Source organism: Rhinatrema bivittatum, chromosome 1 (assembly GCF_901001135.1).
Source record: "Rhinatrema bivittatum chromosome 1, aRhiBiv1.1, whole genome shotgun sequence".
Classification (NCBI taxonomy): Eukaryota; Metazoa; Chordata; class Amphibia; order Gymnophiona; family Rhinatrematidae; genus Rhinatrema; species Rhinatrema bivittatum.
Window position 1 is genome coordinate 110,942,345 of NC_042615.1, and position 19,285 is coordinate 110,961,629.

The 19,285-nt window shown below is 41.2% G+C and overlaps 1 protein-coding gene across 4 annotated transcripts in view; it reads left to right on the forward strand.

The window, feature by feature from the left end:
• The window catches only part of TENM3 (teneurin transmembrane protein 3), a 1,731,308-nt gene that overhangs the window by 1,458,362 nt on the left and 253,661 nt on the right, over window positions 1–19,285 (forward strand). For all 4 annotated transcript variants that reach the window (XM_029581140.1, XM_029581227.1, XM_029581302.1 and 1 more), the window contains one exon: window positions 4,543–4,728. In XM_029581140.1, coding sequence (XP_029437000.1) covers window positions 4,543–4,728 — 186 coding nt within the window. The remainder of the gene's footprint in view (window positions 1–4,542; window positions 4,729–19,285) is intronic.

A 19,285-nucleotide genomic window follows, 5' to 3' on the forward strand; every position in this document is an offset into this window, starting at 1 on the left:
GGTTTACAAAATTGGAAAGAATGAATTATTTATATCAGAGGCTTTATTCGTTAGAAATCAACAGACCTTTCCTCTATCTTCATCAGTAGAATGTCCGTTAATTAGCCCTTCAATTCCACTTCAATTAAATTAACTCTAATTAATAAGTTCATTACAGAGATTGACGTACCTTACTCAAAGCTAGTGTGTTAAAAGCTGATAAACACCTTCACCCTAATGAAAAATTGATTAGATTGAAGAGAAAATGGTACCTCTGAAATAAACCTTTCTCTAACAGAAAGAACAGAGTTGATATTCTTTAGCTCTGGAGCTAATCGAAACATCTCAGGCCTCTTAATCAAAAATTAAATTCAAAGTAGATAGAAATTGTTTGGTGAAAGAAAGATGGACTTAACTCTCTTTATTTCATGAATGTTACAGGCCATGCTTCTAAGGAATGTCACAACTTCTTAGTGTACTGTGCTTAATGTTCTGTGTCACTTGCAGAGAAATATTTCCTACAAAATTCAAAAGAGCATAGAGTGCAGGATTAGAAGCCATAGCACAAACAGTATCATATTTTTTTATTTCATCACTCTATATATGTTCATGTCCAGTCAGAATAATATTGATTCTTTATTGATAGATCAGTCACTCCAATCAATAAAGGGATATTAGTCAATTAGGTATATTATATTTGTTCAAAAGAATAAATATAATGTACTTAACAACAGAATACAGTCTTGACCAAACATGTCAAGGACCTGGAAGAGACCCTGCATGCATTATAATATGTTTTTTTTCCTTTGCTGTAATTAGTTTCACAGTAATGATGTTTAATAAAAACTGCCTGAAGGAGGACCAGAAAACAAATCCAAAATATAATTGGCTGATTTATCACATGGTAGCCAGGACTGTCCAGCACTCCTCAGGCATTCACCCCCAGTAAGTTAGAAAGAACTGCAAATACAAAGTGTTGGATAACAAGGGCTGCAGCTTTATTGATGTCAAATAATAAATGACAAAAAACAGAAACAGCCAGCTAATATGAGATATCTTCCACACTTGATGCTTTGGCAGCGCATCTGCCATGTTGTACTAGGCCTGGGTATCAATCGTCAGTCACAGCTAAGATTGTTTACAGAAATTTTTTCATTTTGTATTTTAAAGGAATGAATAAAAATAAAGTTAAAAATTCTAGATCTGAGATCCATACTTCTCCCTGCCACAAAAACAATAAAAAATCCTTCTGGTGCTACCATAAGTTTGCTAGGCAGACTGGATGGTGCATTTGGCACTTTTCTGCTGTCATTTCTCCGTTTCTGTATTTCTCCATTGCCCTACCACCCTAAGAACCCTTTTACTCCATCCGTGATGTAATAATGGGACAGGAGTGATCCCATTATTACATCACGGATGGAGAAAAAGGGTTCTTAGGGTGGTAGGGCAATGGAGAAATACAGAAACAGAGAATCCCATTATTACATCATGGATGGAGTAAAAGGGTTCTTAGGGTGGTAGGGCAATGGAGAAATACAGAAACGGAGAAATGACAGCAGAAAAGTGCCAAATGCACTTGCTTCACAGGTGTCTATACCCTTATGACATCGGCTGACTTGAGGCCGCTGCCATTTTGAATTTGTGTCATACAACAAAATGGGACCAGCCTCTGTCAGCCAGTACCATTTTAATGTATGACAAAAATTCAAAATGGTGCAGGCCTCGGGTCAGCCGGTACCAATATCAAATAGGCATCAGTGGGGATGGAGTGATAGTAATCCCCACTATAGCAGAAATGTCCAGGGGCCCTATGTGGCGGTGGGAGAATGCCGGGGAGGATCTGTTTTTAAAGCAGGCTACCCAGTTTGTAAAATTGGGAGTACAAAATGAAAAACAAACATTGAATTATTTTTTCTTTCATTATGAAATGAAATGACAGCACATTCTTGGCCATTACCATGTCCTAACTGGGGCCACAGGTATAACTTTGTAACACCATACCACTTTTATCTGGTGTGGCAACTCTCAAATTGTACCAATGACATACCAAGATGCCCAATTTGCTCCACTGCAAGTCAGGCAAGACAAATCCACACTGTCTTTAAGTAATGGTTCAGGTAACACGCCTCCTATTATAAAGCAGCAACTATCGAATAGTGCCATGAAAATGAATCCAGTAAAATGTCTAAATAAATAAATAAATAAATAAATAATAGGGCTGGTGGAGGGTTGCCAACAATCACAGGTAGACAAAGCAGGGTGACCATCCTGAGATCCCACATTTTAGTCCATGCATCCAGCCCCCATCCAAGCACCTATGCTCTAATGAACCAGTCAGCTGCAGACCATTTCTTTCTTCAAGAATTGACTCCATGGCAAGGTCTCTAGTATCAATAATCTGACCACTTGCCAACAGACTGTTGCCATCTGATTCTCCCATAATAAGCCGTGATTTCCTCACTGCCACTCCTGAGAAAAGTTACTATGGATTTACTCCTCCTCGTAACAGGCTGGGCCAATGAAACTGGAGGGATTACATAGCTGCAAACACCTCCAATTCTGAGCTATCACACATCCAAGAGCCCGCAAGTCAGCCTGTTCCTGTGCCACACTGTATGTGGTAGCAATCTCCCATGTACTGGCCTGAGTCACAGGCCTAGAAACAGTGACATCCCCTGACCCATGGTGTGCAGCACAATCACCCTTCCCACTGAGAATACATGTCCAGTTTCCTGTATCCTGGGTCATGAAAGCCAGGCATCTAACCAAAGTAGCATGTCCCAGTACTCTTTCCACCACTCAGCCCTGAGTATGAGGTTTCAAGCACCCCTACACCTTTCTAGAGATGGAGCTAGCAAGTGCCATGCTGTTACTCTCTGAGGTCAATCTTCCAAAATATTTCAATACAAAAAAAAAGAAAAAGAATACAGCCTTCCCCCCCATCAGTCAAAGCTTAGCCTGTCATCACCTGTAGGGACCCAAATACGTGTCCCATACCAGCTGTCCCAGGCTCCAAGCCCTAAACAACCAGTGTGTGCCTAGAAACCTCTATATCAGTGGTTCTCAACCCTGTCCTGGGGACCCTCCCAGCCAGTTGGGTTTTCATGATATCCACAATGAATATGCATGAGAGAAAATTTGCATACACTGCCTCCATAATATGCAAATTTTCTCTCATGCATATTCATTGTGGATATCATGAAAACCCGACTGGCTGGGGGGGTCCCCAGGACAGGGTTGAGAACCACTGCTCTATATCCAGTGCTACCAAAATGGAACCCCACAGTACCTGCAGAGCTCCATCATTCCTCCAGATATTGGGTTGGGAGACAGGAGTTATGGCATACCATGCCAGAAGGGAAGCGCGAGCCTCTCACATCCTGCTGGCCAGAATATTCTAGCTGAGACTTGCCAGTCTGCAGAAGGAGTGACACCTTTAGTCAAGTTGTGAAGCCATCCTGAATAAAAACATGTACAGCTAAGGAGGAAAAAAACCTCAATTTTCAACAACTGTAAGAAAGCACAGGATAATGAGCATCATGTAGCCCTCCTCCCTTTTTTATTTACCTCCAGGGTTTCACCCCTTCCATCGCATGGTTTGAATTGTGCAAGTACGTGGCACTACTTTGTGTATTTGTTATCCCTCCACAAACAGGGACTCAGGTGGTAGAGAGGCAGTGAGAGGACTGGCTCAGTGCCAGATTATTAATAGCAGCCATGGACCCAGCAAGCTGCCTTCTTATTACATTAGGATCACGTATCTTCATTTTTTAGGCCTAAGGTATATTTTTGGTCCAATAAATACCTTTAGTCTCAAGTGCACCTTTCTATTTCTAGCAGCTGCAAGGCCTTGTTAGCACGAGCTGAAAGACAAGTTGAATAGTCATATGCTGATTTGTTTTTCACACATTTACTGGTCTTTAAACGGGAGCATTTATAGCTGTCAGCATAGCAAATTTACTAGAAGTAGAAGGGAACAATCTTTTATTTTTAACAGAGATGTCAGTATGTCAGCATTGCACTAATGTGTCTCATAGATGCTATTTAAATGAAAAAATGTGTCAGAGATTGAGCACATTTAAAATTTACAGGAAAGCTGGAGGGAAAGAAAACCACATTTGTTAAGAATGGACATTATCCAGCAACACAGTGCAAATAACCCTGAATTTTATTTTAAGTATGCTAATTACTAAATAAATAATCAGAATCATGATTGTGTATTTATTGAACGTATACAATAAATTATGTTAGGAAGCTAATATTGATACAACTAGCAATTTCTTGTAAGACAGCGATTTTAAGAAAAATATAATTATATAATTCACTGGCAGCACATCTGCAGACACCTGGACCTCCCTTGTATGCTTGGTAACTGATTATGCAGCAACATTAAGGAAAATGTCTTCTGTCCTTATGAGTTTCACCTGAAAATTCTTTAAGGCTAGGAATAGCAAATCCCTTTGATTGTGTTTTCAAACACTGTGCCTCTTATCTTCATCAGGAGCTGAATTAAAAACAGTAGCCCTGCTAATTGCTTCCTCTCTTTCTCTCTCTCTACATGAGAAATCTGCTCGGTGGACTGTGGCTCTCATGGAGTTTGCATGGGTGGAGCATGTCGATGTGAAGAAGGCTGGACTGGCCCATCCTGCACTCAGAGAACGTGTCACCCTCGCTGTGCGGAACATGGCACATGTAAAGATGGAAAGTGTGAATGTAATCAAGGCTGGAACGGAGAGCACTGCACTATTGGTAGGCTAGCTGCACTTTTCATATCAATCTTCATTATGCAGTTTAAAACCTGGAACAACCTGTGCCCTTTGCATGTTTAAAAAAAAATACAGTACTTGAATCCTTGCCTCTTCAACCAGTACATTGTTCCTGTCAGCCTGTGCAAAGCAATTTATATGTTTGGAAAAAGAATGGTTACATGTGAATGCTTTCTCAGCAGTCACCGTGAACTGAAGGTGTAAAACTCTCTCCTTTCAGATTTAATTGTTACTACATGTTTTGTTTTTTAAAAAATGTTAAATGTGTCTTTAGAAAAATGAAATACATTTTGAATAGAAAAATATAAAATTAAGTACAGCATTTTTGACATGTAATTTGTTCTATGGTAAAACCCTAAAAGAAGGTGAGTAATAGAATTCCTAAAATGTGTTTTTAAGCAAATTATATATTTTTAAATATTTCATTGCCCTTTATGATCCAGGCTGTGTATGTGTTTGCAAAACAAAAAAGCTACTTATTTCTCAGCAGCTTAAATTGATACAGTATGCCAAACCTAGTATTTGCAAATTGAATGTTTAATAACATAAAAGGTTAAAAATATTTTAAAACACTGCTATTTCAACCAGGAAGCTGATGTGCTAAGTAAGCTAGTAAATTTATAGCCATCTTTCTTAAACTGACCATTATTTTATATAGCACAGACTGGAGTAGTTTCTAATTATAGGATAGTGAAATTACTGCTGGAGAATACCTGCTGTTTCTAGCAAGTTCGATTTGTTTCTAAATGTTTAATTTCTATCCCATCTCACTTTCAATTAGAATTGGATTGTTTGTATTGTATAAGATGGCACATTTTAAAGGGACACAAAAAAATTCACTGTGTGATAGTCTCTCCTAGTAATGCCTTAAACACCCTGTTGTTTATTGAGCTGCATTGATTTTCAAGTATATTCAGGCAATTCAAATGAAAACGTGGCCTAAGGGAAATCTTAATTCTTTAAGCTACAAAAGACCAGCTATTTGTTTTTATTCTAATTCTTTAGTACATTGGGAAACAAGATCATTAATGATCACAATACATGCTTTGTTTGTTCAGATAAAACTTTGACATGCACTACTCAACAAACCTTTACTAAACACTGGGATTGCTTTGGGACATAGGATGCTAGAGATCTGTAAATTGAAAATGAAATACGCACAAACTGGGGAATTAACTTTTAAACAATGTGGTAAAAAAATCTAACCCATTACTAGTGTGGACAGGCTTTCACTAGAAAAATAATGTATTATTATTATTATGATTATTATTAATGGTAATTTAGAGAATGATAATAGTTAAAAATAACCCAAGTAAGTGATGTCTTCATAAACCCTTTGCATATATTCAGCAAGAATCTGCAGTATCATTTTATTTTCTTTACACTGTTCTGCTACATCATACTGTTTAGCTGCATTATAAAACGTTGAGAGGTAAGCTTTATACAGCAGAGCTATATATTGGTCAATAATAGTTGTAACTGAAGCATTCAGAAATTTTTGAACAACTCATATTTCCCATTTCACTGCCATTTTGCTGTCTACATGCTTATTTTAAAGCACCCACTCTCTTCATATTACACACGCTTACCTTTACAGATGCCAGTAAAATATCGTCATACTCAGAATCTTACCTTTATGCTTATATTCCACATTCTTGATTTGAAAGGTCCGCACAGGGATGGTAACTTTTGAGTGCACATGTGTGCGCATTCATTGGCCTGCACCCAGGGATGGAGCCATTTTATAGCAAACACACTTATATGCACGCATATTATAAAATAGCCTGGCCATGTAGAAATGTGCATGCAATTGTACGCGCTTGTGTACAAAAGCTGCTTCTACTGCATAAGTGAGGGGATTTTATGTGTAAATCATTTTTATTAAAGTTTTTAACAAGAAAAGCAAGCAAACATACTCATCATTACACTGAACATGTTGGGTGCACTGGTGAGTTTTGTCCCGTGCAGAAGAATCAGAATCCCCTTAAACTCCCCCTCCCTCTTGCAGGGTTAGATCATTTCTAAACCATTGTCAACCAGTATATATATTCAGCTTAAGTATCTGGACCAGTCTCTAAATCATTAAGAATTTTACTATTTTAAAAGACGCGCACGCCGATGCCATTACCAGTTTTCCCAGTTCGTATCCAGTTCGCCCAGGTAAGGGACAGGACTTCCAAACCCCCTAGTTTAATAGTCTCCCTTCCCCCCTTGTGTGCCCCTACCTTTAAAACCCCATTGATCTGCCTATGTTTTTTTGTTTTACTACTTACATGCATCCATAGCCAAAGTAAAGTTACACAGTGCGCATAAGTATTTATGTGCAAATTTCAAGATTAAATCCAGGAACACCCATGCCTAGACCATGCCCATGTCCCACCCCCTTTTGGAAACGTTTTATTTGTGGGAACAGTGGCATGTACATGCATATCCTTGCAGCTTTTAAAATCTGCTCAACACGTGCCGGCTTGACATGGTCGCACATCCCCTAATTTTGGTGCGTGTCAGGCTTCTAAAATTCACCTTAAAATGGCTTACAACATTTTAAAATGCAATTCATAATTATAATATACAACATACTAACATACTATTCCTTAATATGGCTTAAAAACAATTCATAATTCAAAACCATAACGCCCTAATGCCCAGTTCTCACTCTCTACTCTCCCTAGGAAATAAGCAGTCAAGTTTACAATGTAAATTAAAAATACAAAAATAATTAGTTACAATATAACTAAACTAAACAGCAGCACCCAGGGAAACAAACACAGGCTCACACACAGTCACATATATGTCTCTTATCAATGCATTTCTTCCTATGATTCAGAATACAAAGGTAATTCAGCTGATTCTTTATAGTACGGTTATCATTCATTCAAACGATACCCTTATTGGTGAACAGACAGATTGGAATATATGGATAAAGTAATTCTGAGGGTAGAACCTGTAGTTAGGAAGAGTTCAGAAACATGTATTTTGGGCAGGGAAAGAGCTGAGTGTAAGTTAACCCCAGACCCCTCAAATACCTCACAGATGGCTGTAAATGATTTATTTTTTAGACGTACAGCTCCTCCATAGCAGAAGTATAGTTACAAGCACTGGACTTGGGTACTTGCCCAGACACAGGGGTACTTTACACCCATCTCTTGGCCCCAATTCAGACTGCCCACACCCTGCCCACACCACACCCACACTCTACCTCTTTTTTCTCCGATGTGAAATATTCATGCATCTGGACTTGTGCGCGCATGTGGGTGGCTTTTAAAATCAGGTGGACATGCACATGTCCTACATGTGCACACATTTCCTGATTTTGGCATGTGACCAGCTTTTAAAATTCACCTATTATTTAGGATAGTTTCTGGATGACCTAGATTGGATCAGGAAAAGACATGATCTATCTTGGTAAAAAAAAAAAAAATCAGAATTACAAGACAAACAAAGAGAAATAAATATGAAAACTTGAGATGACATACATAAGGATACTTTGGGGTAGATTTTACAAATTTGCGCACACGCGTACTTTTGTTCGCGCACTAGGCGCAAACAAGAGTATGCGGGATTTTAATAGATACGCGCGTAGCCGTTAAAATCCGGGATCGGCGCGCGCAAGGCTGTGCAAAATCGGCAGCCTGAGCCGCGCTGCCTGCCTCCGTTCCCTCCACTCTCCCGCACCTTCTCCTCCCTTCCCCTCCCTAACCCACCCCCCCAGCCCTACCTAACCCCTCTACCTTTGTTGCACAAGTTACGCCTGCCCAAGGCAGGCGTAACTTGCACGCGCCAGGCCGGCCGCCGGCGCGTGATTCCCAGGCCCAGGAGCCGTTTCAGAGGCCTCAGCCACGCCCCCGAAACGCCCCTGGGCCGGAACCACGCCAGTGGCCCCGCCCCCAAATGATGCGCCACCGCGGCACGCCCCCGGCACGCCCCCCCCCCCAGGAAATCCCCAGGACTTATGTGAGTCCCTGGGCTTGTGCGCGCCGCCGAGCCTACTCAACATAGGCTCGGCGCACGCAGGGGGAACTTTGGGCAGGTTTTCGGGGGGGTACGCGCATATCTTACGCGCGTACCCCTTTGAAAATCTGGCCCTTTGTGCACACAAAGATAGATCTTAAAAATGAGCGCGTGTGCACCCATGTTCGCATGATTCCCATCGCGCGCACTGGTCGTGATCATTTTATTACATGCGTGAGTTGGCACACGCATATTATGAAATACATCTGCGCACATGCGCACTGGATTTTAACATCTGCATGCGCATGTGCGGGTGGCCCACGACTTATGCGCACGGGAGGGGATTTTCCAATTACGCATGGCAACACGATCAGCTTTTTTCCCAGGTGCCTCCCAGTCCGCTCCTTAATTGGAGCGGACTGGAAAGGACCGTCTCTAACCCTTACTTCCTCCCTTTTCCCCTCTCCTCCCCAACCCCTAAACTATCCCTAACTAACCCTTTTTTTGTTTGTTTCAATACTTACTGTTCCTCTGGAGCAGAAGTATCTTCCCTGCACTGGCTCGCTGCTGGCGTGCGTTTCCCTGGGACAGCATCTAATGGCACTGTCCCAGCCTGCCTACTGCCCCGCTCAGACCTCACCCCCACCCCCCCGGCCTGCCCCCTTTTGCAGAGCCCAGCACTTCACGTGCGTGGCTGGGGCCCATTCTAAAATATGCGCAGCAAGCACAAGGTCTGGCCAAACATGTAACCCCCGAGTTTTACACGTGCACTGCTTTTAAAATCCAGACTAAAGTGTCGAGGAATCCAAATATTATTTCAGACAGTCAGAGAGGCCTTAAGTAGCAAAGAAGTTGATGAAGAATTGGGAACTTGAAAACTGAGTCTAGAAACCTCCTTCTCACAAGTCTCTGTCTCGTTCTCAATACGTCCAGGACCGAACTGCTAGTCATTTCTCCTAATGACAATAACCCACTAGCCTTCAATACCAATACACCTCTAGTAAACTAAGTGAGAGACCTTGGAGCCTTCCTAGACTCCAGAATGAACTTCAAAAAATTCATCAACAACACCACCAAAGAAGGCTTTTACAAACTTCAAATATTAAAACAGTTAAGACCTCTCCTGCATTTCCACGACTACCGTTTGGTCCTTCAAGCCATACTATTCTCAAAGATTGATTATTGTAATGCACTGTTGCTCAGTCTCCCGGCCTCTTCTACCAAACCTCTTCAAATGCTGCAAAACGCTGCAGCCAGGATCCTCACTAACTCCCGCCGCATGGACGACATCACCCCGATTCTTAAATTACTTCACTGGCTACCCATTCGCTACAGAATTCTCTTCAAAACACTTACTATTATCCACAAAACATTATTTCAGGAATCCTCGCTCCAACTTTCCATACCCCTCAAACCACACTCCTCTACAAGACCCACCAGATCTGCATATAAAGATTCCCTCCAGGTTCCCCCCAAAAAATCCGTTCTTCACAACACGATCGAAAAACGAGCACTATCAATCGCTGGTCCGCATCACTGGAACTCTCTCCCGCCAGATCTCCTCCAGGAACATTGCCATATAACTTTCAGAAAAAAATTAAAAACTTGGCTGTTCACCCAGGCATTCCCGTGAAGAAGCCTAGGGTCACCCTCACAGTCACTTACCCCAAGGTTGTGTCCCTTTCAGGAACTCAAAGGACCTGTATTCCGGAACTCAAATGATCTGTATTTCGGCTAACTGCACTTTCATAAAACTTGCTTAATCATAATACACCTTGTAAATATGTATATAATTCTCACCATGTAAGCACTTGCGCCTACTTACATGCCATGCTCTTCCAGTTAGAAATTGTTTAACCTATCCTTTTTTTCTAACAGCCCAGTTCTACTCTCCCTGTTACAATGTAACTTTTGCTCTCATTGTTTAATTGGTTCCCCCTAGTTTATTGTAAACCGGTACGATAAGACTTGGTTCTTGAGCATCGGTATATTAAAAGAATTAAAATAAAATAAATAAATAAATAGAAAAAAGATTAATGAACTTATAACGCACAAACTAAGGTCAATTAACAAATGTGAAAAAAAAGTATGCAACACAAAAAAGAATTTAAATCATTTAAACATAAATTCTTAAATGATTCTGTAATGATGCATTCATGGAAAGGTCTGAATATCATCAAGCCCGGGACCAAAATATGTTTCTGAAAATGTGAAATTTCAGATTAATCATTATACACCTTGGGGTACATTTTAAAAAACAGCGTGCGCACGTACTTTTGTTTGCGCAACCAGCGAGAACAAAAGCATGCCAGATTTTAAAAGATACGCGCGTATCTTTTAAAATCCAGGGTCGGCGCGCGCAAAGCTGTGCAAAATCGGCAGCCTGCGCGTGCCGAGCCCTGCAGCCTGCCTCCGGTCCCTCCGAGGCCGCTCTGAAATTGGAGCGGCCTCGGAGGGAACTTTTTTTTTGTCCCCCCCACCTTTCCCTCCCTTCCCCTATCTAACCCACCCCCCTGGCCCTACCTAAATCCCCCCCTACCTTATTTGATGCAGTTACGCCTGCCGCTGGCACGCGTAACTTAAGCCGGCTGGCCAGGCCCAGACACAGGCCGCTGTGTCGGGGCACTCGACTATGCCCGCGGACCGCCCCGGACTGCTGACGCCCCCTGGACCGCCCATTTTAGCAAGCCCTGGGACTTACGTGCGTCCCGGGGCTTTGCGAGCACCGGTAGCCTATGCAAAATGGGTGCGCCTTATGTGAAAAGAAGTTTGATAAAAAGTATTTGAAAAAGGTACAAAAACTATATTTAAACATGTCAGCCATTATATGAGGAAACCAAACTGCATAATAGAATAGAACAAAAAGCTTTGTAGAACTTCGGCCTAGATTTATCAAAATGCAGTAAATATTGCATGCGATAGGAAAAGGGGTGTGTTTTATGGTAATAGCCTGTTAAAGTGCGCTATCTTAGTGCTTCGCATAGGTATTACCACAGAGTGTGATAACTTTTTCACACTTTGCGGTAAGTACCACAATTGTTGCAATTCCTATGTATAACCACTGGGGGGGGGAGAGAAAGGGGGAGAGAGAGAGAGGGAACTCACACAAAGATGAGATTTGTACAATGTTCTCTCAACCTAGCTTGATGGACTCTCTACCTGGGAAACATCAAGCTAGGTTGAGAGAACATTGTACAAATCTCAACTTTCTGTGAGTTTCCTCACTCCAAAGGCCAGTAAATCTTCACAAGAGAGCACTGTTCTGTTCGTACGTCTCACTCTGCATGTCAAAGGGGCCCCTAACCCCTACACTGCAACTTAAACCTCACCTCGAGTTATAGCTAGTCAGTCAGTCAGTCAGTCTCAGTCTCTCTCTCTGTCTCCCCCAACAGTGGAAAATACTATTTGCAAAAACATTGCAAAGTACAAGAAAGCCATATCACACAGCTTAACGCAAATGAAAAAAGTGTAGTTATTTCCTGTGTTAAAACTGCGATATGGCTTCATGAAGCCAGCCCACATGGCCAGAAATCCCACCCCAAACTCCTCCCCAATAAGCAATTTGATGAATGACCCCCTTAGTCATTATAAGGTAGATTTTAAGACCCATGTGCGGGCGTCCATATGTGCACATTTGCTGGTGCGCGCACGTGGACACGCCAATTTCATAACATGCTTGTAATAGACTTAGTTTTTGGGTGCTTACTTGTAATAGACTTAGTTTTTGGGTACTTAGTTTTTGGACACGCCAATTTCATAACATGCTTGTAATAGACTTAGTTTTTGGGTACTTGCCAGGTTCTTATGACCTGGATTGGTCACTGTTGGAGACAGGATGCTGGGCTTGATGGACCCTTGGTCTGACCCAGTATGGCATTTTCTTATGTTCTTATGTAAAGGCATGCATGTTATAAATTTGGCTACCCGCACACACATGCGTGCACAATTTTACATCGACATATGCCTGTGCTTGTGAATTCCATCTCAATCAGGTAAGTGAGGGGAATTTTGGTAACTAAGCGCGGCAACATGATAGGCCCAAATCCCAGTTCCCTCGCAGTTCGCCCCTGTAAAGAAGTGAACTTCCTAAACCTCCTACCAAACTTGCCTCCCTTTAACCTTACCAGCCTAGACCCCTAAAACTGTTGACTACCCTAGAATATTTTGTTTTTATACTTACCTGCAGTCCATAACAGCAACAGATTACGCGTTCCTCAGATGCCGGTGAGTGCTTGTGTGCTGATGGCGCTGTCCCAGCCCGCCCAGACCCCACCCCAGCCTACTCCCATCCCGCCCCTTTTCACCTTTCTTTCTTTATTTGCATACTGGAAGATATGCATGGGCCTTTGAAAATCCACATGGCGCGCATTCATTTTAGCCACGCGCATATCTCCTGGATTTCACACTTGCATGGCTTTTAAAATTAGCCCTTTATATGTATTTCACCCAATTGGGCTGCTTCATTGATATTATTGAAAACTAGTCACAGCAGACCCTTAAGGAGTAATGTTGACCCCACAGTTTATTCATTACTATAGAAAACATGCTCACCATATTCTTAGAATGCAGGCATAGCAGGTTCTTTTTACATACAGGGCAGCTTTGTGAGGAAGATACTACTTGAATAAGAAAGTCCTTCCATTTCCTCAATGTAATCACCATTGACTTCCTACTTAGTCTGCTGTTTTCGATATAATATTGTCCCCTACCCATCACTGGAATACTTGTGGGTCTTTCTTCTTAAGTGAATATGAGTACTAGGTTTGAATGTTATGGTTTCCCACATGGCATTTACTTATTGGTCCTAAACTGGACAAATCAAGCTGTTGAGCTCAGTCTAAAGACATGCAAGGCAACATCTGAAGTCCTTAGACATGCTGATGCATAGGTGAACTAATTTCCTCTCCTTCCTTGTTCTGTGCAGAACTCCTCTGTTCCTTACATGGGAAGGATCAAGGCGGCTAGATATTCTATACAGGGACTCTGCATATCCTCTACACCTTCGGCACACCCAATAGGGTATACTGGAACGTACCACTTCTTATGTTCAAGAATGCATTTACATTTTAGTAAAGCACATACAAAACTAGAACTTAGTGATATGGTACAAGGAACTTTTGGAGCCTCTCAGGAGATCCTTGTTAAATTATTTAATGAAAGGAGTGTGCCTCTCCTCATGGTACAGACTTTGCAGGAGGCCCCAAATAAGAAAGCAATTGCATATCACTGATAGAAATACAAATTTTGAAATGCTGTAAGATGAGTTCAACCAAAAAAATAAAACAGAACCAGGTGAAAATTTCCCATTTTTTTTGTGGAATCACATGGCCTCTAAATTTCATTGGTCATCTCCCAGTGCCATATTAAACTAAAACAATCTTTGATACATGTGCTAGTAGGAGGGCGGATGAGGGAGAATCTTGCTTTAATGCCTCCAGCCTATATAAAAAAAAAAAAAAAAAGAGCTGTGATAAATAATGTTTTATAGTTCTTTGATCTTTTCAAATGACTTTAGTATCCTCTTGTATTTTTGATATGCATATTGTGAGGTTAATAGGAAAACTGCACATGATGTGACTATTACAATCTCTGTGGTTTCATTGACATGCAGCTTGAATAAATTGTTCAATAACAGGCATGGGAAACCTATAAATATGAATACTTTGCCAGCTGCTTTTCCATTAAACTCTGCTAGCTGTATGAAATTAGTAAATAATTATGTTGGTGGGAAATCTACTACATCCGAGAGTTGTATAATGTCTCCTTTTTACAACAGTTTAATTTTTTTTATACACCAAATTAGTTTTTAGAGCAATCTAAATTGCAAATTGGGCAATTTGCATTAAAACTGTGCTGCTGCCTTCTGATTTGTCAACACTTCTTTTTTTAAAAAAAAGTCTTTAACATTAAGCATGGGTGGGTAAGACCATCTGTTTATGGAGCTGCCTGCAGCTCCGTCACTTAACACATGAGACAGACTACAGCTGTTTAATTGTTATGGTGCTGAACGATTATCATTCAGCCCAAAATTAATATTTATATATGTATGCATAGAAAGCATGTGGTTAAACATAAGTGATCTAATTGTGAAGTAATTCCTTTAAGCATTCATTAATTAATACCCTGTGGAGTGCTGAAGTATAGAAAAATAAAGGTATTCATACTTGTTTTAAGCAAATTTGTGGTACCTGCCTGCACATATGAAAACCATCTACAATATGTGAGAAGGCAACAATCAGTTCCCTGCTGCTGCATTTTGTTAATCCAAAAAAGAGCCCTATACTAAGGGGAGAGAGTTGCTTATTTTTTCTGTAAATATTCAAGTGGGAGATTTTTATAAACCTTAAGAATAATATTTCTTCCATGGGCTTCCTTTGCTTAAAGCCATTCTAATGTGATATGATTTTTTTTTTTTTTAAATAAAAGTCAGCAGTATGTATATAAGCAATTTTAAGTAGAAAATAGAGATAATCATGAGACTAAACATGTGGTCTAAGGTTTTTATATTCATTAACTGAAAGCTAACATTATATGCAGAATATGAACATTATTACATAAAACTAATCTTCAGAAATATAAAAAAAAAACAACCCAGGAGGCCCTAGCATATGGAACATGATTATCACCAAGATGTTATTTCTCTAGTGAGTAAAAGCAGTAGAGTTTATATTTCTCTTCATTTTACCCATGATATTCTAAGAACCTGCACAAAACTGAATTGTTCCTTAAAGGTGTTTACTATTTAATCATGTAGGCAATAATCCAGTGAGGCAACTTCATTAGCAGGAGGTCAAATAACTGCAAACAGAATGCATCTAATTTGTTCATATTGGCATTAATATCATGATTGGCATTACTCAGTAGTGTCACTATAATATTAGGCTGCATGGAAGTAAGTTAACAATACATGACAAGATGGCCACTACTGAGCTTATTATCATTTCCTAACTGGGAGTTCATGGGAGGCCAAGGAGCCATGAGCCTCATTATCAGTAGCCTCTGGAGAATTTCATCAGTTAAGTCTGTTGTCTTTGCCCAACCATTGTATTAATAGTCATTGACAAAGAGACATGGATGATGGCTCCTTTCAGAGCCAAGTAAAAATCACCCTGAAAGCAGTCAGATCTGACCCATCAGTGATCATAGCCCTGGTGATCCCAATAAACAGTAGCTCAGGCCCAGCCTAAATCTTGGGTCTTCTATGCACCAGCGTGTATAGCAACATAAGAACATAAGAACATGCCATACTGGGTCAGATCGAGGGTCCATCAAGCCCAGTATCCTGTTTCCAACAGTGGCCACTCCAGGATACAAGTACCCAAACATTAAATAAATCCCATGCTACTGATGCCAGTAATAGCAGTGGCTGTTCCCTATGTCAACTTGATTAATAGCAGTTAATAGAGTTCTCCTCCAGGAACCTATCCAAACCTTTTTTAAACCCAGCTGCACTAACTGCCCTAATCACATCCTCTGGCAACAAATTCCAGAGCTTAATTGTGTGTTGAGTGAAAAAGAATTTTCTCTAATTAGTTTTAAGTGTGCTACTTGATAACTTCATGGAGTGACCCCTAGTCCTTCTATTGTGTATTACTACAACTGGGCTATGGGGCTGTCTTCAAAGTGAATATAGATTTGCATTAAAAAAAAAAAAAGGAAAAAGTCAACATGAACAAATAAGGCAGAAGCTGTATTGTGTATTCAATTTAAATATTTTTTTCTCAGTAAAATAAACTAAAAGCATGAGAAGAAGAAAAAGAATCATAGAAAAAGGTGTTAAAGCCTTTTATGGTTTAAAAATTGTATTAGTATTTGGGATACAAAAAGCAAAAGACATTTATTTTATTGTAATAGCTTACCTGTGGTGTACTAAGTCTGAAGTATGTGAAAAAATACATTTAGCTGCTGAAAACATGCAGTTTCACTACAATGAAGCACATCAAATAGAATCCTTTTTGTTATGAAATATGTCTGTGTTGGTATTTGACAGGCTATTAGAAGCTGAAGTTCTTTTGTTATAATAATGAGATTTATTATGATCTGTTATTTTTCTACGATTAGCATAACAGTGATGGCTGTATTTTAACATTTTCCTAACTAGATTTTCCAGTTCACATAACTAAGGCACTATTTAATTTTTTGAGGGGGAGAGAGTTGACTGGGATCAATCATGCTTCTGCTTTTGGGCATTGTAAATCTGAAATTAGAGTTGCGAATAATGAAAGACAGATGTGTAGAAAATTAAGTGTTGGAAACAATGTCTGTCTTGTGATTGGCTGGCCAAGGTTTTGTTTTTTTTTACCATAATCTTCCAAATCCCTCTCACTATAGAGATCAGGGGATCTCTCTGCTACTCCAAGCTCAGTTATCGTAATCCTCAGATCTTTTTTCAAATACAAAGAAGTTGGAAGTTTTAATTCCCCATTTGAGCTTTTTTATGCATGAAACACCGCCTCCCCTCCCACCCCGAAAGAAAGCACAATGTTATTGTAATTCTTTCCCTACACTCCCATTCCTTGGTATGTTTACCCCATAGTTTTCCTCTGCCATCCAATATCCGTACCAACTTGCTGCCTCAGCATTGGACCCCTGCTGGTATCTGCGCATCCTAAAAACTGCGGTGCTGCTCTGATCTAATCGGCTTCATGTACAATTAGCTGAAATGTGTCAGAAAGAACTTTGATTTTTGCATGTTCCCTAGAAGCTAAGAATTGAACGGATGGCGACCAACTGTAGATGCTTCATGCTCCCCACAGGTGTCTTAAATTTCAAGTCCATGGCTTATTATTAACTTTTTTCCTAAAACTATATAAAACTATTATTCAGGGCATGGAAGATACGTGATAACATAGGGACTTGATACTAGCTGTTCGTGCATACATACACATACTTGCCCCTCTCTCCCTGAACAAAATGCGCATAACAACAATGTGGCATTAAATAATGGCCGCAGTTTATTAAAACATAACCCGAGCCAGCAAATTATACAAAATTCCAAAGTTAATTCCCCCAAACCTCCACCGCCCCCATGCCCCTCTTTCGCTTACCACCGCGTCTCAATGGTAAGCCGACTTTAGGTACCCCCCCCCCCATCACTCACCCCGCCATGGCACCAGCGAGGGTAAGCCTGCGGCCTGAGCATCAGCCCCCTCTTGCTCTTTAGGCCTTCCCGTGTAGCAGCCCCAAACTACTCGAGCATTTCCCCCCCCGCCGACTTTAGGCACCCCCCCATCACTCACCCCGCCATGGCACCAGCGAGGGTAAGCATGCGGCCTGAGCATCGGCCCCCTCTTGCTCTTTAGGCCTTCCCGTGTAGCAGCCCCAAACTACACGAGCATTCCCCCCCCCCCCCCCTCCAATGTCCTTTACAATTCCAAATAATACATTAAACATATGGCTCGGGTTTTTCCGCCACAAACAAAGGCAAAATATTTGCCTTTGTTCCCCCACTGCGGCCACTTAACCTAAAAGCTGCTGCTTGAAAACTTTCTCCAAAGCATTATTAAATAAATCAATGCCCACGTCAGAAAGATGCACCCCATCTCCGAAGAAAAAACCACCTAAGGTTACCCATGACCCTGTGTGGCGAACCCAAAAAACCACCGTGTTGAACTACCCATTTACCAACTTGCCTATTCAATTCATTTTCCAAAACCCTTTCGCCATAAAGGCTCCGTGTAGTGTGTGATATGAACTATAATATTAGACCCGCCAATTTTAGTATTATGCAGGTAATTTAGTATGGTAGCCAAATCTTTGCGTATGATCGCTGCTAATTCGCGACGTGTGAAGTTACCAAAATCATTACCCCCCAGATAATCGATAACAATCTCCGGGATTCCCCATCTTAGCATTCTATTCTGGAGAAAGATAAGCAGATTCCCCCAACGCATTCCCCCATTGCCAAACCAGCGAACAATCCATTCTGTATGATTCAGATCCGGGTGTTCACCATAAGGCCTCTCCTCCGCTCTTCGCAGAGCCCGATGCAAAAGAATGGCCCACGACCAAGCTCATTCACGGATCCACTCCCCCTTTTTATGTCTGCAAAACAAATTTTTTCAATTATTTTCATGCAGAACATCGTCTTCTCATCTTCCAAGAAAAGCTATTTTCTTACATAACTACGATAAACCTCCGACTTCCATTGTCCCAGCGCTTGAATTCTCCGGGCCGACCACCCCAATTCCGCGGCTGTAGTTGCTGTGCCCCTCCTAAATGAAGGTGCCGAATAGTGCCCCACTTCCAACCCCAAACCAATAACTGGTAGAGGCAAGATTCGCTTTCCTTTTACCCCCCCTCCCCAAACACATTCCCCTTTTTCCTTGCTTCACTGAAAAACGACAAACACCTTTATTTGGTCAAATAAAGGCCGCAGTTTATTTACACCAGACCCGAGCCCCATAACTTTATAACAAGCTAAAAACATGACCCCCCCCCCTTGTAACATCCTTCTTAACCGGCCCCCCACCGCATCCCAGTGGTAGAGCTCCACCTGTATCCTCTAGACCTATAACCCCACCTCGTCCGAGCGTGGGTCAGGGATATCGCCTCTGAGCATCGGCCCCCTTTTTGCTCATTGGCCATCC